General features: G+C 33.1%; 1 protein-coding gene across 4 annotated transcripts; it reads left to right on the top strand.

The window, feature by feature from the left end:
* Nucleotides 1-2,039: 2,039 nt before the first annotated feature.
* On the top strand, nucleotides 2,040-13,004 carry LOC148615282 (ADP-ribose glycohydrolase OARD1-like). Of its 4 annotated transcripts, none has more exons than XM_088590078.1 (4): nucleotides 2,040-2,164; nucleotides 2,325-2,389; nucleotides 3,134-3,287; nucleotides 12,638-13,004. In XM_088590078.1, the coding sequence occupies exons 2-4, from the start codon at nucleotides 2,369-2,371 to the stop codon at nucleotides 12,910-12,912; spliced, it is 450 nt and encodes a 149-aa protein (XP_088446204.1). In that variant the 5' UTR covers nucleotides 2,040-2,164; nucleotides 2,325-2,368; the 3' UTR covers nucleotides 12,913-13,004. The 4 variants fall into 4 exon arrangements, with proteins under 4 accessions (XP_088446204.1, XP_088446205.1, XP_088446206.1 ...); XM_088590079.1 differs by having other exon boundaries at nucleotides 2,043-2,116; XM_088590080.1 differs by having other exon boundaries at nucleotides 2,049-2,112.
* The last annotated feature ends 8,975 nt before the right edge of the window (nucleotides 13,005-21,979 follow it).

Genomic DNA, 21,979 nt, shown 5'->3' on the forward strand with positions numbered 1-21,979 from the left:
ATGTTTAAAAAAAATCTGGTAAATGTAAAAAAAAAAATACAAATATTCTTTCAGGTATGAAAACGTATTGGTTGTGCCTCAGGTAAAGTGAAGCAGATACGGTAAAAAAATCTTTAAATTTGCTGCGGCAACACTCTGAAATAGCCTTCCCGACCATTTCAGGACAGAAACCAGTTTTCCTCATTTCAAAAGCCTAATTTAGCCCTGGAATGGTACGGAATGACGCTTTTCAGCATGCAGGTAACTTTCTGTTATATATCATGCTTATTTTAGCTATGCGTTTTTGTTTGGCTTCTGCTTGAATAATAGTACTTCTGCTTTAGATTTAGTTTCTGCATGTTTTTATACTTTTATGCTTAGTTTTCTGATATATTATCATGTTTTAATAATTTCATGTTATGCTTATTTTGTGCTTGATAATATGTATTGCTTTGTGTTTATGTGTCCTTGCCCTGTTTTATGTTATGTCATTGTTTTATATTCGGTCAAAAGCTCCTTAAAGCTTGTGTTTATATTTATTGACATGACGAATCAAAATAAAGTTTTCTTATCTTATCTTATAACCTTACGGAGAGGTTTTTATGTGTCAATCTCCACAGGTTGCACATTGAATTCATTGATGAAAAATGTGTGTACATTCCACTCATCGGTTTCAGATGAGTTCTGATGAGGAGATGCTTCGTTTTATTGGCGAATAACAAAGTTCACGTTTTATATCATAAAAAACAAAACAAAAGTAATCAACATGTAAATGCAAACTAGGAGAAGCACGATGACATTATCTAATGAAAAAGGTGTATATACGTTATATTGGATTCAGCGGTTTCAGATAAGATGCCGATAGAAAATAAAGAACGGGCGTACGGACTTCATGATATCATTATATACCTTCTACCTTGACTGAAAGCTTATGAGTTCACATCATAATTATTTCAATTTTTGAAATAAACCCTTCCTAACTATTATAATTGTTAATTAGTGAAGACAAACAAAACTGAACTTCTGTCAAATTTGTTTTTAATCCTCGTGTTTCTACAATCATCTCGAAATACCTTTATTTATCAGATGGCATTATACTGCATGCATTTTAAATTATGTCTTAGGACCTTGTCCGAGGAACAAAAAAATAATAATAATAAACGGTGACGGACTCCTGGTCCGCCGAAACTATCTGTGACAGTGCCCCAGGGCCGCCAAGCTTTCAAGACGCAAATGCGTAAGATTTGGCAAAGGCTTAAAGACAAAAAAAAACAAAAAACAAAAAAACAAAAAACAAAAAAAACAAAAACAAAGGAAATGACGCCACATCAGCTTCAAAATGCGTTTACCAGACTTGAGAGGCCTGGTACCCCAAATACCTGTCATAGTGTGCTTAGTTTTATGTTGCATATAGAACGCTTTTATAAGCTTAAAGGTTAACTCAAATGTTAATTTTAATTATATGAAAAGAAAATAAGTTTTAAAGACTGCATTATGATAAATGAAGACATATTCACAATCCACTGTGGTTCACGCGTTTATGACTGTCTAGGTACGAGATCACAATTAATTTCCTTTCTCTTTTCGTTGTATAGTTCCTTTTCTTTTAGTGTGTTTCTTCCTGATTTTTTTCTTTGTTGTCCTAAACTTTATTGCTTAGTATTTGCTGCATAAATGTAGGACAAGGATCAAGTTTACAAAGGATTTTTTTTCATTCTGTAATTTTATGTGGAAGTTGTGATTTGGTCTTGTGGAAGATAAAAAATTAGGACATTTGGCAGTGGTCACTTTTCATATCTACGACTACGGGGTCTCCGAAGCAAAGGTGCTAAAAATTAAAAAAAAAAAATATTGTGAATTTTTCTGACACTCTTATAGAATTCTGCTTTTATACATGTTTTCATATTGGTGAAGTTTTATTGAGTTTGAAGCGGTGGAATTTTTTTTAATGTCAAAATGGGTCTGTTGAAATGCACTACGAAATTAATTGTGTTCTTGTACCTTTATTTATAATTTACTGTCGCGATTAGTTCCCTTATCATATAAAAATCTGTCCTGTATTCAAATGTTTTTGCACAACAACCGGATGTTTCTTCTTTCGTTTCTTCGACAACTTTCAGTTCACCAGATAAAGAAAGTGCTTAAATCTAAAACAGTGTATATTACATGGCTCTTCATCGAGGAGGTTTTAATGTTTCCAATCCCTATTTTATTAATCTTCTGTCTTATGGAAATTTTGAATTTGACTAACTAATTTAATGAATAGTATTCTATACATTACTTCGTTTTATTTTTATTTTTATGACTGTATAATATACCAATGATTTATTTCATTTCTCAACCAGGGTGTGTGCAGTCTGTACATTAGAATCTATTGCGACACAGTGCCATGGCTGAGGGTGGCGGTCATGTAAGTATTATAACACATTTCACTTTTGGTATGGTATGATAAAGTAAAACAAAATTGACTTTTGATAGACCAAGCAGCCTGTTTCCTGTTTTCTACTTTCAACATTTTCTCAAGTAGTCTAGATTTATCATTTTTTTAAATTAACTTTTTTTCACCGATCATAAACATCTCTGTGGTTTGAGCAATTTATTGCATTTTTGGACAGTTTTCTTGAAGCACAGGAGCTTGCTCCCACTATCTAATATGCAGCCCCACTATAACCTACAAAAGGGTGATCATAGATTTAGGGGTGCCTTGCTGCATTTAAAATTGAAATATATCACTATTTACTACTCAACAATCACTTGACAAATGATTAATCTATGAATAAACACAGGTACCACCATTAAATACTTCTAATTAAATCAACACTATAATTTGAACATTCTAACTCCACAAACATTAACTTGATAATCTTTAATTCTATTCATGGTTTCTTCCTCCTTCCTACGATTAGCAAACTAGTAATAACAATCAAATGATAACTACAATATGTACTAATATCATTGAAGTCATTTGAATACCGAAATTGACCACAGCTTGAATTTTTATTGAAGTTTTCAGGCTTCGTCTGAACATATTTCAGGTTATATAATTCAAATCTGATTCTTGTAATGGTATATAATCTCCATGGAAATAGTGTTATATAAATATTGAACCAACACTGAAGAACTTGTGGTACTAATATAATTGTGTTATGTTTAGGGGTTTAGTTATGAAGAGAAGAAGGGTGACTTATTTGACTGTGCTGATACTGACTGTTTAGTGCACTGTGTTAGTGAAGATCTAAGGATGGGAAAAGGAATTGCTGTATTGTTTAAGAAGAAGTTTGGAGGAGTTGAAGAATTACAGGCCCAAGGTAGTTCAAGACTAAAAATAGAGTATCTAATGGGACAATCAAAACCATGTTGCAAAAAATGTTTTGGGGAAAAATCAACTTAAAATGTCCATAACTTCAGTGTTAATGATCTGATCAAACTGATATTTGAACTTGTTCTGTATTTTATGATGCTTAATAACTACAAAGTATATACAATGTTTGAAAAAAATCCTTCAATATCTTCTAAAGTAATTATCAGGTAACTATCAGGGGACACATTTTCTCAGAGGGCATCACATAATACCTCGCCACATCACTAAGTATCAGCTTTTTGGTGATGTTTTTTTTTTTTGTGGACTTTCTTAAAGTTGATTTTCTGTTATGAATCATCTTAGTTTTTGATATCAGTGATACCTTGATATAAAAAATTGATTGTTTGATATCAGAAAATAGTTTCTGTTTATTGATATTAACAATTGAAATTTTATTGATATCAGAAATTGTATTTTTAGTTCACATGAACCAAAGGTTCTGATAAGCCACGTTGGAATAATTGCCTTTTTGTCAAGGAAGGCTATTTATAGGCTGAACTTGACTTAGAGATTGTTGGCAAGTGGGATTCAACCATAAGTGGGAAATGGCCACATGGAACCGCCTAAATATTCTGCTTTCTGTTCTCTCTACCCTCCCCCTTTTCCACCTTGCAAATTTATGTAAGTGTATCGCTCCGCCGCCGATCAATACATGTACATGTATGTGATGCTTTATTTTTCGTAAGAGATGGAAGTATTGTGACATCAAAGCTTATGCAATATTTGTTGAATTGCAATATTTCTATGATTATGTGCTTATTTTGAACTATTTGAATTTTGTCTTAACGAGCAGGACTATTTTTTCTAATTGACCTGATGTGGGTCAAACACGGTACCTCCAATAACCAAAAACAATATGGTGTCGGAAGGACAAGTGACTACATGTAATTTCAAAGTACCGACGCCATATTGATTATTACTGACTTTAGTTAGGTATCTAGAAAGTGCTGGAATACTAATAAAAACTTATTTGCAACTGTGTTTAAATAACTTAGTGAGCAATTATACCACCCAAAAATGTGTTTTATTTAGGTTTTCGGATTTTCAATCTGGTTTTCGGTAACATTCACAAGAAGATGTCAGAAGTTTTTAATGACATTTTTTTTGGACCTACAATGTACACTCCTTGAGTTGTTAGTATATTGTTTATGTCTACCATTACAAGATGGGTCTTGTACTGTAGGTTTGAAAGTGTTAATTTCTGGTCAATCTTACCAAGGAGTTAAATATAGACTACTATCATGACTATAAAAATCTATTGAGAATGTCGGGAGCTTCTAATAACAGATTTTCGGAGCTGCAAATGTACGATTTTTGTGATATACAAAAAACGTAAGTATAGTTTTAATGTTTATGATTACAGTGAGGAGGGTGGGGGGGATTGGCATCCCTCCTTTTTATGGGAAAATTATAATTTTCATGTGTAAAATTGACAAAAATGGCAAATGATGTCCTAGCACCCCCCTTATTCTGAGGAACCCAAACTGCCACCCCTCATTTTCAAAGTGTGTGGATCTGCCTGTGCCAGATCCTGAAATTTTGAAAGTGTTCTATGTATAGTGTTTGTAAATTACAGGTGTTTTTGTGAACAATTTTGATAAAAAATATTTTTACATATGCTAAGAGTTTTTAAGTTGTTCTATATTGTTAACACATTGTACTGTTAAATACATGTAGATCCTATATATATCATGTGTGTTTGATTTGATTCCAGGAATTTAAAATGCAAGCAATGTGTACATGTATATGAATAAACATACAAATATACATGTAGCAAACAATATGACGTATTCAAACTAGAAAATAAACATTTGAATCTTGGAATTGTTAAATTAGTATGATTTCAAAGCAGAAACATAAACAAATTCTGTTTCAAAAGTAAGAATGAAAGGCAATATAATTAAAATTAGATCTTAATTGCTCTCCCTTTTTTCTATATCACATGAAGTCATGCGGCAAAGAAAAAAGAGGGAGCAATTAAAATCTAATCTGAATTAGATTGGGATGACATGAGGCCATGTGGCATATTTATCACATTCAGTAGTTGATCCTGATTTATCAAAAAGAGGGATATCTAGTAAAAATTAGGTATTAATATGTAGCCAAACAAACTTTTAGAGCATAGAGAGTCCCTGCTTATGACATTCCAGCTGAAAATTTTCCTAAACATGTTAAAAATGATTTGATTACATTTTGATTGTATTAGAAATTGCCCCATTTTCAAATATTCAATCATTATCATTGTGGCTGACCTGTGATTTAAATACCCTATATACACCCCTAGGCCTAGACCTATATTGCATATCCTATATCACACCCCTAGAATTATATTGCATACCCTAAATCACAAGCTTAGACCTACAATCGCGTACTCCTAGACCTATATTGCATACTGTACAAGTGTATATCACACGCCTAGACCTTTATGGCATACTGTATATCACACCCTTAGACCTATATGTATATCGCATACCCTATATCACACTGCTGGAATATATAGCACCCTTAGTCATACATAATGATATGCACATCATATACTGCGTATCACTCCCCTACACCTACATATGCATTGTATATGGCATACCCTATATCACACCCCTACACCTATATGGCATACCATATATCACACCCCTAGACCTATATGGCATACCATATATCTCACCCCTAGACCTATATTGCATACCCTATATCACATCTCTAGACCTACATTGCATACCCTATATCACACCCTTCACAGAACACACTTGAAGTATAATTAAAATATGTTTTAATGAACATGACATGCCAAAATCTGTATCTGATGCAGTATCAATCCTCGACCTATATTACCAGGGTTTGACACTAAGTTTTTTAGCTAGGTAACCCAAAGGACTTTCTGAACAATGAATTAGGTAGTCTTCAAAATAATTTTGCGGCCCTGTCTTTAGGTATAGTAAGATTTTAAGAATAAATTTAGGTAGCCCAAAGGACTACTCATTAAAATTTCTAGGTAGTCCTCTTTCAAATTAGGGTGGCACTGGACTACCAGACTACTGTTAGTTTCAAACCCTGTATCACTCAACGACCAATGCCCTAAGTGGGTTGACATAGGAGTCTTGTGTCGATACCGCATGTGATACAGATTTTGGCATGCAATATTCAGTATGGAATTTGCATGTGTATTATATCCATATACATGTAAGTCATAATCGATTATCAATATGTTTTTTTTTTAGTGCATTGTCAAGATATACATTTAGAATGCAGATCTTAAAGTTAGATACAGGATTTTCATGACACATGAAAGACACAGTTAATTAGGTTGGAAATTGTATGTCCATGAAAGTGGATTGAAAATATGATGGATATCAAGGCACCCAAAAGTAAACCTTTCCTAAGAGCTGATTTTCTGGGACATTCATACATGTACAATGTATTAGGTAAGTGAAGGTATACATAAGTTTGTTCATATACTTCCAATGTACACAATGATTTGAAATTTTCAGAACTGGTGATAGGTCTACTGTAAACATTGCTAATGTAGAACAGTTGTCATATGTCTTAGCAAAATTTGCAGTTTACATTTGTATGTCTGTGAACAGGAAATTTATACTGAAAACTAAAATACATGTGCATGTACTCTAACTATGGTTACTAGCATATGCAGTACAGTATTAATTAAAGATTTCATACATAAAATTATGATATTTGTAATACAATAATACATGTATCAAATTTATATACTTTACAGTGTAACATTAATTGCTCATAAATAAATCAACATACAGCGATGGATCCAGATATTTTGAAATGGGGGGTCCAGACATCATTTTAAGTCATCAGGTAACTAGAAACCATACATGGGAGAAGCCCTAAAGCAATATCATTAGTAAACTTTCCAGTTTCTGTATTTAGAAGTTTTGTCTAGTACATGAAATGACTTTAATTTATTGTTTTAAACTCACCACTTCAAACCACTTTAATGATCTTCCTAGTTATGAGGGGATTTAACAATGACCACCTGTCAATTTGGTGAAAAGTGACCTATTCTACTCTTACTTATGTTACCTGTTATTGACAGTTATTGAAACAAAGATGTGCTCATGAAGCACACTACTACATTTTTGTAAAGTTTGTTATGTTTTATTTAAGATGCATTTGAATTATTTTAGAGAAAGAAGTATTTATTTTTTCTTAATTAAGGCAGCTGGTAGAGATATTTTAAGAATAACATTTCAGAACACTTAAATATAATATATATTTATTGTATTAACTTTTTATAATGTAGGACAGAAATTATAATTTCACAGAAATGCTGTTTGCAAAATTTCAATCAACCAGTACTGACTAGGTGGCTTAAAAACCAGTAAAAACCTGGGACAATGATAACCACCCAACCTTTATTTTTGCCTGATTTTGCACACAGTTATATGTACATGTAAGAATATTTCTCATCAAGAGGAGGTTTCTGTACTTCCATATGATGTGGCTAAAGTCAAAGGCACTGTTATCATTTTTTCCTTGATTTCTTTTCAGTTGTAATCCTTTTTAAAGTTTCACTAGACGTATTGAGAAGAAAGCAAAAGCTAAATGGACTATTTTTGTGCTGGGACACTGTTTAGGCATGAAACAAAGTTCATGATTCTCAAGTGCTGGTACATGTCAACATCTCTTAATAAAAACTACAAATATGAAGTCTGATTTCGTGGCACTTATTAGTTAGCAAAACATATGAGTTACTTGTATTTTAATGTAATACATATTGGTGAAACATTCATGCAGAAAAAATGAAAGAAATGCACATACATTATTGAAGGCAGACAGGTATAAAATTCTATGCTTAAGTGCAATAATGATACATCATAAAAAGTGGTACTCATGGGGTATGGGTTCACTAGTAACCTTAAATTGCTATAATATATGAGGTACAAACTAAGTTTTTTTAGTTTAAAGATCTTTAAACTGCATAGTAGTTTTGATAACAAGAGTTTGTATCCTTGTTTGGATTGAAAAATTCTTAGAGAAAAGTAATTATTTATTGTGAAATAGTGTATATTTTAGACATTTTCAACTTAGGGCCTAATCTATACACAATGACAAGGACAAGCTTTAGTAAATTCTGTTTGAAAACTAACAATATTGACATATATTTCATTTGATCTATTACAAATCACTGTCAAAGATAGCACAAACAAGTTTTTTGCTTATTCCTCCCTTGAGATTAGGTCCTTGGTCAACCTAGCTTCCCTAGTCCACAGGATTTATTTCTATTCCATGCATCTCCAACCCGAAATTTCAAAAGATTTGTTCTTACTTTGAAAATCCATCTAATATAGATCATATTTTCGAAGAAATGCTGGTTTAGGTGTAAAGCATCAAGAAATTTGAGGACATGAATGTACACAGCCAGAAATACCAAAATCAATAAAAGAAAAAAAAGATCCATAAATACATTAATAAACAAGCAGTATTGATATGCATTTCATTAAACAGACGGTTCTCTTTAAAATGACTAAGTTTTTGATCGGTTTATTTAGCTTGCAATTTGTTTACATGAATATTTATGAGGTCTTCCTTGACTCAGTGCCTCAGCACTTTGATTTTAATGATTTTTTTTTTTGATTCATTGAAAAACATGACCGCCGTTACTAAAAATAGAACATAGGAGTCAGATAGTAGTTTTTCTCATATTTCTCTAAAACAGTTAGGTTTAGCCAATTTTTTTTTTATTTTTTGCTGAAATGATCTTTATTATAAGGCCTACAAAAGTGTGACTCAAAAGTTTTTGCCCTTTAAAGGTAAAAAATGTTGGTTTTTTTTTTCAGTTTTCAGCCAATATCTTCAAAACTCTGATAGATAGAATGAAACTCAATTACTGAAATATCCTTTTGATAGGCCTGCGAGAGTTTGCGGGGATCAAACTTGTTGGACAACTTCTTGTTAGAGTGATTGCCATTGAAAGGCAAAAAATATGTTTTTCGCTGTTTTCAGCCAATATCTTGAAAACTGTAATATAATGAAACTTTCAGTTGATGAAATGAACTTATGATAAGTCCTTCCAAAGTCTTCATTGAGTCACATTTGTTAGACAGCTCCTTGTTAGATTTATTGCAATTGAATGACAAAAAAATGACCAGGTGAGCGATTTAGGCTTCTGGGAGCCTCTTGTTTATATCAAGACCTCATTTTTTACATCAATAAAAAATTATTATTAACAATTATATATATATATATTTCCAAATCAAGCTCGAGAGCTTAGCTTGACGTATTATACGGGTCCAGGGTTAATCAGGGTGTAGTATGGAACAATGCAATTTCATAATCTTTACTTATCACACATTTAAATCAGTAGTACAAAATAAATCTAGGTGACTATTTCGTCACTTTTGCTGTAGTTTCTTTATAAATAAATTGATTTGTAATCAGAATCTTACTTTCTTAATTGATTATTTAACCAGTGACGACGGGTTGACATCGATGATGCTACTGTTGAAGACTTGACATGAACCAGTTATCAACTTGCCACTTCTGGGGAAAGGGGGGGGGGTCCATGTGACTTCCTAACGTGTGACAATAAAATATTGAATAAATAGCAAAACGACACCTCATATAAATGTTATATTCGGATGGCTCCATGCAGGCGTATTTCTTAACAACTGAGATTTTCGTGTATAAACATAAATATAGGCCAGTTTTTATACCGCTAAAACAATATATTTCAAATTAAGTTGAAAATGGTTTGTGGATATTCAAGTTTGAAGGCTATAGTATGTTGGCTGAGATAACTCCCGGTGCACCCCACTCATCAACCACAATTTGAATTTCAGGTACCCTTATACCTCCCATTTATGAATATTTTTGTCGCCATAAAATAAACTGAAGCAATTTTATTATTATTATTATTCGTCAGTGTTTGTACCACGTTGAGCTAAAAATCCAATTTTTAGCTCACCTGGCCAAAGGCCAAGTGAGCTTATGCCATCACTTTGCGTCCGTCGTCGTCGTGGACAAATTTAAAAAAAATATTTTCCTCTGAAACTACTGGACTGACAGGTTTTAAACTTGCCATGATTGTTCCTTAGGTTGTTCTGCATACGATGACCTTTGGGATTTTTGATCCATGAAAAAACATGGCCGCTGTTACTAAAAATAGAACACAGGGGTCAGATTGCAGTTTTTTGCAAATAACTTAAAAACCGTTGCCTTTAGCAAATTTTTGGCTGGGTGATATTGTTTAGCATCATGAAACGGACCTATGCCAAAATTTTCAAAACGATTGGTCAACTGATGTGGGAGTTACGGCCCCTGAAACAGTTTTTTTTTGCATTTATCGCATGTGCAACCTTGAAAATCTTCTCAAAATCCATTGTACAGAATTCATTGAAAGTTGGCATTTATGTTCCTGAGGGTATCCCACACAAAATGACCGTTGGGATTGTTGATTAATGAAAAAAATGGCCGCCGTTACTAAAAATAGAACATAGGGGTCAGATGGCAGTTTTTTTTTACAAATAACTCAAAATCGTTGCCTTTAGCAAATTTCTGGCGTGGGTAATATTGTTAAGCATCATGAGAAAGACGTATGCCGAAATTTTCAAAACCGTTCATTGACTGATGTAGGAGTTACGACCCCTGAAACTTAGGGGTCATAAGACAGGTTTTAAAAAAAAAAATAAAAAATTGTTGCCTTTAGCAAAATTCTGGTTAAAGTCATGAAAATGCTATAAATGGCCATGTTTCCTGCATTTGACAATTTAGTTGATTTTAACTTAGCTTGTTTCATTCCTCAAGTTTTTTCAAATAAGCAAATGATTAACCAGGTGAGCGATTCAGGCTCTCTTGAGCCTCTAGTTTTGTTTTTGTTTTTGTTTTTCTGACTTCTTTTCTAACAAAGTAATTTGATTTATTTTGGTATTACCAGGCACCCAAATAATCAAATGGCTGTTTAACTGCAAAAAAAGAAACAAAAATAATTAAAAAAAAAAATGCGTGAATGGTCAGGGTTTTGGAGTAAAATATATAAAAAAAGATACCCCTACCCCACCGAAAAATTGCTAAAATTAACATTTTTTTTCCAAATCAAAACTCCTCGAGTATTTATGTTTCAGTTATGATAACTTATTTAGTATTTTCTATTTAGTATAACAATTAAAACTTCTGATTTTGTGTATGTCTGTGGTGATTTTCATTGGTAGATTTTGTCTAAAATTGCAAAAACGGATTTTCGATGTTCTCATAAAATTTCGCATAAATTCCACTCTTCAAGTTTTAACTACAATAGTTATAAAATCGTAGAAATTCGGATTTTTAGAACATCATATTACCTTCTTTATCACCGGTTATAGTAGTTTTTTTTCTTCATACCGTATTTCAAACAAGCTTTTGTGTGATACAGTACATTTATATAGTATCTTAGCTTTCAAATGAGCCCAAGTAATAAATATTTGTACTTTTCCAAGTCCAGTTAGTCAAAAAATTTCCACACTAGCCCGGAATAAAATATCTCAACATGAACTAAAAGGTAAAATTAACTTATGAAGTACGGAAAAGGCATGTTAGGAACTATTGGTTTAGTTATCAATATAATCAATATATCTGCTCATTTCAGTCGCTTATTTCCCAGTTTCAATGTGACAATAATGACATTTTCATGAAAAAAGAGAATTTTCAGAAATTCATATTTTCTTCCAATTCACCTGTAATGGGCATTTTTTTTCCATATACTTGAGACGCTCGGATAATTTGGTCACACAATCTTGGCTTTTTGTATCAATAAGGTACAAATACAGACTTAAACTGAAATAGAATCCGAGAATATTCTTTGGCGACAATTTGATTCTGTATTTGAAAAAAAAATAAGGATACGTGAAAATCACGAAGTTGTTGAGGAGGAACACGGTGGACCCTCCCAGCCAATGGACTATTAGTAATTGTCGACTACATGAATCAATTAAAACAAAGGATGCTCATTCAAAATTATGGTTTTAGAACTCAATGCATGACTATATATTATGTTACTTAAGTCCCCAGTTTATATGCATGACACAAATAATGTCATTATGCTGTCCATCTGACTTGAACGAGGCCAAGGATATGATACACGAGAAATTTCGTGACACAAATGTCCACATTTCTGTAATAGTTAAATATAACAAGTATTATTCGAGAGAAAAACATTTTCTGAATCAGATGAGAACGTTGCAGGAGAAACGAACATCAAAAAATGTTTAAAATTTCAAAAATCACTGATTAAATTTGTTCAGAAGAAAGAATCTAGGGAAATACAATAAAGGTGTAAGAATTACTAATATTTTATAGGGAAGAAGACTGGGGAAGTTGCAGTTCTGAAGAGAGGCAAAAGATTCGTCTATTATCTCATTACAAAGGTCAAAGCCACTGGCAAACCAACATATGACAGTCTAAGGGCAAGCTTATGTGAACTTAAGAAGCACTGCGTTAAAAATGGAATAAAGTCACTGGCAATGCCAAAAATTGGTTGTGGACTTGATAGGTTGGAGTGGGAAGAAGTTTCTACAATGATCTGTGAGATATATTCAGATGTGGATATAAAAGTTACTGTTTATGCGTTATGATGATTGCCATTTCTATGTTTCATGTATAACATTTATTACTGGAATTCGATTTATTTCAGTGGTTTGTTTGCAATAAAGAAATGCTTGAGTAATGTTGAATTTAACTGTTATTTTTGGGGGGATAATATATTCCATTACTTGTATTACCGGTAATGATTTTGAAGGTTGATATCGTTCTTTATACGGCTGCAAAACTATGCAGTTGTAAAATGGTATTGTGATGTCATTGTTATTGTTGCCCGTAGACCCTTCGTTTATAAGTGTAAAGAGCTTATTGAAATTATACCACAAAGTGCCATACTACAATAGGAAGGCTTGAATTGATTTTTGTTTTTGCGACTTGAACCATTTAGGAATTAGAGGCTAAAAAGGGCCTGAATCATGATGTTGGGACAATAAATTGAGTAAATGTGAATGGAGTTCTTTGAAGTTGTTCCACAAGTTGTCATGCAAGGCTGGGATTGATTTTGAGTATTGTGACTTGAACTGTTTAGAATTGGGGGCCAGAATGTAGCCAAGACAAGCATTTTCCTGATATATTGACAATAGCGTGACTTTAAGAAAATGGATCTCTTTGAAATTAAAGCACAATGAGCCATACCACAAAAGAAGGTTTGGTGTCAAATTGGGCGGTTGTTACTTAAACCGTTTAGGAAAATGGGGCCAAAAAGATGCAAGAACCAAGCATTTTCATGATAACTGAAGTAAATGTTAATGGATCTCTTCGAAGTTGTACCGCAAATTGTCATACCACAAAAGGAAGGCTGGGATTGATTTTAGGGGTTGTTACTTGAGCAACTGAAATTAGAGGGGAAAAAAAGCATTGTCCTGATGTCTAGACTGTACTTTGATTCACAGTGCCATACAATAAAACGAAGGCTTTTATTGATTTCAGGAGTATGTGACTTGAACTTTTTAAGAATTCGGAGCCAAAAGGGGCCACACCATTTCTGGTAAAATAATTTTAATCCTAATTCAGATCAGTATCAATTTAGCTTAAATGGTTTGCCCATACTTGTTGGATTTTGGACCATGTGTTCTATTTATCAATAGTACGTGTACATTCTTTGAAATTGTACCACTTGGTGGCATACGAGTGCTACAAAAAAAAGGCTGGGATTGATTTTGGGGTTGTGAAGCAAACACTGTAGATAGAAATTGGCACATTTTTTTTAATGTAAATTGTACATGAACAAGCTAGTAATGAGGCATCAAGATTAATTGGATAATTAATTGGAAAGATTGAATAACCAAAATATTATCACGAGTACCGAAGAACGTCTGTATTTCACAAGTGTGCTGAACTTGTTCCGCGCACGAGTGATTATATTTTGGTTATTCACGTTAACCAATTGATTATCCTATTTATCATATAGATTTTATCCATGATTTATCAATATTTTCTACATGTATTTGGATTGATATCTAAGTTGTGACGTTTTGACAGGAGAAAGTCCGAGAGTGAAATTACTGATTTATTTCAGTGTGAATTATCGAAATTTGTTATACTGGGTACATTGGATAAAACAGTGCTATCTATATATTAATATTACATAATCGACATTTATTACACTAGGAACATTCGATAAAACACTGCTATCTATAAAATAATATTACATAATCGAAATTTATGACACTGCGAACATTCGATAAAACACTGCTATCTATATAACAATATTAAATAATCGACATTCATTACACTGTGAACATTCGATAACCGTGCTATCTATATAATAATATTACACAATCGACATTTATTACACTGGGAACATTCGATAAAACACTGCTATCTATATAATAATATTACATAATCGACATTTATTATACTGGGAACATTCGATAAAACAGTGCTATCTATATACTAATATTACATATTCGATATTTTGATGATGCTTATTGTAATGTAGTGTATTATTTTCAGATGTTTAATGTTTTTTTTGTTGGCATATAAGAATTAAATACACTGAAGAATTTGTAAGATGTATATACATTAGATTATAGGAGAGTGAGGGTGAATTAGTCTTGCATTTTACAGTTTGATGTTGGTGATTGTTTCGTTGTAGCTATGATGATTAGGGATTTTGAAAGAAATGCTGTTACTTTTAAGTCACAAAAACAATGATTGAATTTTAATTAAAATATCTTACCCCGAAGTCGACTTTTTAGCTCACCTAGCCGTAAGCCATGTGAGCTATTGCCATCATTTGGCGTCCGTCGTCGTCGTCGTTGTCGGCAACAATTTCTTCAAACATCTTTTGCTCTGAAACCTCTGAATGGAATTGAATGAAAATTAAGATGATTGTTCCTTGGAGTATCCTTGACAAAATGACTTTGGAGTTTGGATGGGTTAACAAATATGACCGCCATTACCAAAATAGAACATAGGGGTCAGACAATAGATTTTTGCACATATCTCCAAAACCGCTAGGTTTCACCAAATTCTGACATGGTAAAGTATTAAGCACGATGAGATCTATCTGTCGCCAAAACTGTTGACCCATGTTGGAGTTATTGCCCTTTTTGGACTTTTTTTTTCTGCTGTTTTTGATATGACTACTTTCAAAACTCTTCTCCTCAGAAACTACTGTACAGAATTCAATAAAATTTGATTTTTTTCGGTTTTTCTTATGGAATCTTGAACACAATGGTTGTTTGGATTTTTCACCAGTTTAAAAACATGACCGCCATTACTAAAAATTGAATATAGGGGTCAGACAGTAGTTTTTTTGCATATATCTCCAAATCTGTTAAGTTTAGCCAACATCTTTCAGTTGCTGAAATGAAACTTAAAATAAGGCCTACAAAAGTCTTCAGGGGTCAAAGTTGTCAGACAATTCCATGTAAGAGTTTATGCCATTGAGAGGTGAAAAATGATTTTTCTTTTACAGTTTTCAGCCAATATCTTGAAAACTATGATAGATAGAATGAAACTTTCACTTGCTGAAATGAATTGTATGATAAGGCCTGCAAGGATTCTTGTGGAGTTTAGGAATCCAGTACATAGACGGTAAATCACAATCATCGTCCTTGATAGAGAGACCAAAAGAGGATAGCACAGATCTATGGTTTTCCACAATCTCTTCTTTGGAGAGAGTGGTAGCAGTATAGGTCTTATCACTGCTATTATTTTCTACGTCTACCTCTGATAATAAACATTGGATATAAAACGTTTTGCAGACAAAAACAATGTTTTGGGCTTTGTCTTCTGGTACGACAACATATTTGTCATGTATAGTAGACAATGTTTTTGCTACATCGGGGTCTTTGAAAACTGATGTAGCCTTGGCACTCATTGACCTACTTAAAACTTTCATTCGTTTCAAAATTAAAGACCTCACGGCCTTTAACCACTCTGACAGAGAATCAATGTCTTCTTGTTCTCGTTTTATCCATTTTCTTGCATAGTCCTCGACGGCATCCATAAGAACTTTTAAGTTATAATTCCAATTTATGGAGCGTGGTTCACGGTACTTGGGACCTTTAGAAAGGATATTACGTAGAGATTCGTTTTCGATAATGGTTAAATCTCCCGTAACGACGTGATCAGAAGGACCATATTTGAATGGAGAGCTTTTGCAAGAACAGTCAGGTGGTTTAGCCTTGAAGTCCTCAATCTCGAGGTTCTGCAATAGCCTTTTATAATTGAAAATTTTGGATGCAATGGGTGAAGTATAGGAATATGAAATAATTGGTATGGATTTGTCTTTGAAATATGCGGGAATTTTGTTGGTAACGTTTTTGTGATGGAGGATTTTAGCCAAATTAATTGCATCTATACCTTTGTTGACAAACGGTAGTGGAAGAGATGGTCGTTTTTCTTCATCTTGACTTTTCACACAAGCTGGTTTAAAGAGTCTGTGGAAACCAATATCCAAAATAATGGAAACAAGTCTGTATAATGATGAGGTGGGGTCAGAAACAAGAGTGTCAAGACTTGTTTTGTAAAGGGAGTGTAGTAGAGTGAGAGTTATAGAATAAAGTTTGGTTCTAATGTGATGAAATCCAAGAGGTTTTTGAATGAAAGGAAGGAGACCATCTATGGAGACATCATGTAACTTGGGTGACGTATAGTGGCGATGGCCATGACTCCTTTCCCGTCTTGGATTTTTGTCAAATAAATTCATCACATTCATGCTATTGTTATATTGGCTTGAAAGGTTTCCTATACTTTTGATGTTGTCATTGCATCCGTAAGGTATTGCAGTACCTAGTCTGCGTATCCAGTACTCCTCTCTTTCCCTACGATAGTTTTTACTTAGAACGGGACTGTTCGTAGGATGGTAAATTTTTTTTCTAAAATACGAACTTTCATGGAGAGGATTGAATGATCTTGTTGATTAAAGTGTTGATAAACTGTCGGGAATTTGTTGGTGTTAATTCCCGAACGATGACCGCACATTCTTTTATTTAATTTCAAAATATGAAATATTTGAATAAAGAACATGCATGGGTAATTTTATACTCTTGTTTAATGACAAAAGGTCACTTTCTCAATTGGTTTCATGGAACAAGGTACCTTTTTACCTACTTATGTTGGAATTAGGCAACTCTGATAAATATGGTTAGTGTCTTATAAATGGATTTAAAGATTTCATTACCCTAATAGTATTTTACACACAGTCTACAATGTTTCTATGTTTAAAATGTCAAACATGTACCAGTAGCCTTGGCAATTTGTTCTTCTATTTTCATTACATTTCTAATAAATAATTATTGATCTGCTTTATAAAGGCTTTCAAACAATTATGTGTTGTTTTAATCACAATATATTATACAATTAAGTTTTTGGTAAGGAAATTATTTGGAAATTTTGCTGCATTTTTTTATTATTGCAGACTTCTGGCAATTTTGTCCTCCTGTTTGCTTTCACCTTAAGATTACAGAGCACTAAGTTCTTAAATGACCTGACCTTTTCCTTCACCCTTATGAGGCTGACTTTATACCTGATCTGATCCGAAAGAAAGAATATCGTTTGGATAAGATCCTTTAATCTCAGTTTCCGATATATAGATGACGTATTATCTTTAAACAATCCTAATGTCGGGAATTCGATATGTCGCATCTTACCCAAAGAAATTTACAGACACTGTGAAGTCAACCTCATATCTTAACCTACACTCACATATAAATCGATGGTAAGAGAAAACTATTAACCAACTTTACGACAAAGGTGATGACTTTTCATTCACAATTGTAAAACTTTTCTTTCATGCGTGGCAACATCCATTCAGCACCTGCGTATGGAGTTAGCATATCACAACTCATACAGTATGCCAGAGCTTACCGAAACTACGCAGACTTTTTGTATCGCGCTAGATTTCTAACACGTAGGCTTCTGGAACAGAGTTATGTTACTTCAAGATTGAAGTCATCATTACAGAAGTTTTATGGTCGTCATCATGAACTTGTGCATCGTTACGATGTATCCATCTGCCATGAAAAAGGATTTCTTCAACGTGTTATAGTTTTGTTTTCTTCTTTCGTCTACCCGGACTTGATTTTTATAAGCAACTCGGTGGGTATTTCTTAAAAAGCAGAGGACGCTTTTCCTACAGGTGCACCTGGTCCATTCTCCCAGTTTTTAGTGGAGTCCGAGTTGCTCATTTGCTTTTGTTACTTTGTATGTATTATTTTAGTTACTTTATATTCTTTGATGTGTATATCTGTTTTCCATGTCTGGTCTTTGTCTCTGGATTACATTCTTTTGATTACCGCTAGAATCTTGGTTCCCTTAATTATTCTTCCATGAAACTTGAGATCTGCGCTTTATCTTGAGTTTTTCCACTATGATTCTTGATGACAGTGAGTTCTGCAGTTAGCCTTCTCATCTTTATTCCTGAGGACATTGTGTTTAATGAGCCATCCCTTCATGATCTATTACCAATGTGTTCTCTCATGAGATATCCCACCATGATACCTGAGCACTGTGTGTTCTCCCATCATGCATTAACATTATGTTGTCTCGTAACCTGCACTGTTTCTTGAGCAGTGTATTTTCTAATGAGTTATCTAACCATGATACCTGAGCTCTCTGTTCTCTAATAAGGACATTTATGTTGTATACAGATACATCTACCGGGTATCTACTTCTATCTGCCTTTCCTTATTTTTCCTATTGATCTACATGGTATCTACTTCTATCTGCCTTTCCTTATTTTTCCTATTGATCTACAGGGTATCTACTTCTATCTGCCTTTCCTTATTTTTTTCTATTGATCGTATCCATCCCTCATTTAAGAGTATAAAATGCCATACCTGAGTGGAGTCAGGCTTTTTTATTGTATAATATATTTTATTGCGGGACAATTAATTTCAGGATTCCAGTATATCAGGGGAACAACTGCCATGAATTATGTTTATCCTAATGACCTGACAAAGGTAAAATGTGCTCGCGCATGCATGTACATGTAGTCTTTACATTTATTTGGTTGATGGTCCTATAAATTTGCATGTGCACAGTTTGTTTTTTTTCATGTGGTATATCAGTTATTACTATATCGCAATATTTTTCAGAAATTATATATTTTATGTGTTAAAATATCTTAACTCTTTTAATGATATATTTACCTGACTTTGTATAAAATCATGGTTGATGTTATTTCAGTATAGTGTAGTCTGGCAATTTTCTTGTAGTCGTGCCTTTAATACATATATAACTGTTTAAAATGAGAGGGAAAGTCTTTTTAAGTGTTATCTGTTATTTTGTGTAATGATCCATACATTATATGTTGAGTTTCTTGAATGTACATGTATAAACATCTCTCTGTATCTTTTGGCATGCATTTATGCTAGAAATATTTGAAAGATTGCTTTGGTCTTGCTTCTCAGCGGTACATATCATTGTCCCTTTAATTAATTATGAAATTTACAAATATTTATTACGACACATGTATAGTGCAAATTTACCTTTGAAACGTAAAACAGTGTCCAGAAGCACATTGTCTATAGTTTGCATTGCTATATGAGAAAATGGCGGCAAATTCAAATAAAACTGCACTAAATTCCTCTGAAATAAAAGGAAATTTTGTTTCATTTGGTACATATCAGCTCATCTGGACTAATTGACGAGGTGAGCTTACCCCTAATGTCTGTTGTTTATCAAGGTGTGTAAACTTGATTCTATTTCTGAAACCACTGCATAGAAATGACATGGCAAAGGAATCTTACAATAAATCAGATTACTATTATGTTTGCTTGAGAAAAAAGATACAAGAAGCAATGTAAGCTTCTGAGATCAACCATTTTTAGCTAACCTTGCCAAAGGTCATATGAGATGTTGCCATCACTTGGCGTCCATAGTTGTAGTCGGTCATCGTTAACAATTTTTCATATCTCTTCTCTGAAACTACTTGACCAATTTGAACCAAACTTTGTATAGAACTGATATGGGGATTTTTGATCCATAGAAAAACATGGCAACTATTACTAAAAAATAGAACATATGGGCCAGACAAAAGTTTTTTTTCATATATCTATCCAAAACTGTTAGGTTTAGCCAAATTCTTTCAACTCCCGATGATGCTTATTTTAAGGCCTATAATAAAAGTTGTCAGACGATTCCTTGTTAGAGTTATTGCCCTTGAAAGGTAAAAAAATAACCAGTTGATCCTCTTGTTTATTTTTGGTTTGATTTTGATTTTTTTTTAATGGATTCCTTATGTAAATCACTGCCTGTGTTTTCAAGCAGATTTTAGATACTCTTACGATTTAAGGGATCACCGCGGCCACACCCAACAAAAGCAATTTAACAAAAAAATTCCTCCGATTTTGAATTTTAATATTAGATATATAAGAGTCAAATGGGCCACGCCCAAAAAAAATCCACTTTTTTTGTTCGTTGCTTGACTTTTGGTGGATGACTGTAATTAAGCAATCACACAATATTTCCTGTTTTTATATTTTTAGATTTTTGTCTGATTTTGAATGTTTAAAATTTAAATTCCTTATGAAACCCCTACCCAGAGCATCGCTCAATCAGATTCAGATATAAGGGTCAAAGGGCCAACATCCACCTTCTTTAAATTGCTGATATGATCCATATCATAAAGCCTACAAAAGTCTGCAGGGATCAAAGTTGCCAGACGACTCATTGTAAGAGTTTTTGCCCTCCAAAGGTGAAAAATGAAGGGTTTTTTTTTACAGTTTTCAGCCAATATCTTGAAGACTATGATAGAAAGAAAGAAACTTTCAATTGTTGAAATGATCCTCATGACAGATCCTACCAACGTCTTCCTGTCAGAGTGAGTTAAAATTGTTGGATAACTCATTAGTAAATTTGTTGCTCTTGAAAGACAAAAAATAAGCAGAAGAGTGATTCCAGCTCATGGGAGCCTCTTGTTATGGAGTCGTGTCTCTTTAAACTTAGAGATTTACTATAAATTATCATGTGTCAACTTGTCATTACAGAATTTCATAAAACTTTATATGTAGCAGGAACACTATAAATAATTGTCCATAATAACAACAAAAGATAACTGAAAGTATCGGGAAACTATCTCACAATCTACATGTATGTACAATAAGTGCATGCTGTTATGAGTAAGATCATGTTATTATAGTCAGAAATAACATTCAGGAAATCTATTTCCGATTTAGATCAGCGGAATTGAAGAGTTTAATTCAAAATTAATAGGAGAACTGTAAAATAAATTTCTGTAGCGCCATAAAAATATTAATATTGTGCTTATCATTTAGCTAAACTGTGCCATATTCACGGGCAAATTCAGTATTAATTTTGTTTCATTTCGAAGTTCACTATATCTATAACAAAGTAAGTAAGTGATGTATTCATTAATACCACAAATACAATTTGGAGAAGCCAAAGATTCCGTACAAATAAGTGTCTACTTTTCAATCAGTCAATTGTGAAGAATTGTCCAATCTACCCAGTATAGAAATGATCCGGGAAATTTCTATTGTATTTTTGTAAATTATTCAATATCTTTAATGAAGAAGTATTTCGTATACATTGTGGTATTTATTCAACAATTTAATTGATGATGGCAGAAAATACTCGAAATAAATTTTTGAGTTCGAATCTTGGAAATATTCTGAGAATGACGCTACG

This window comes from Perna viridis, chromosome 6 (assembly GCF_037379345.1).
Source record: "Perna viridis isolate PV_CMFRI_1.1 ecotype Kerala chromosome 6, ASM3737934v1, whole genome shotgun sequence".
NCBI lineage: Eukaryota > Metazoa > Mollusca > Bivalvia > Mytilida > Mytilidae > Perna > Perna viridis.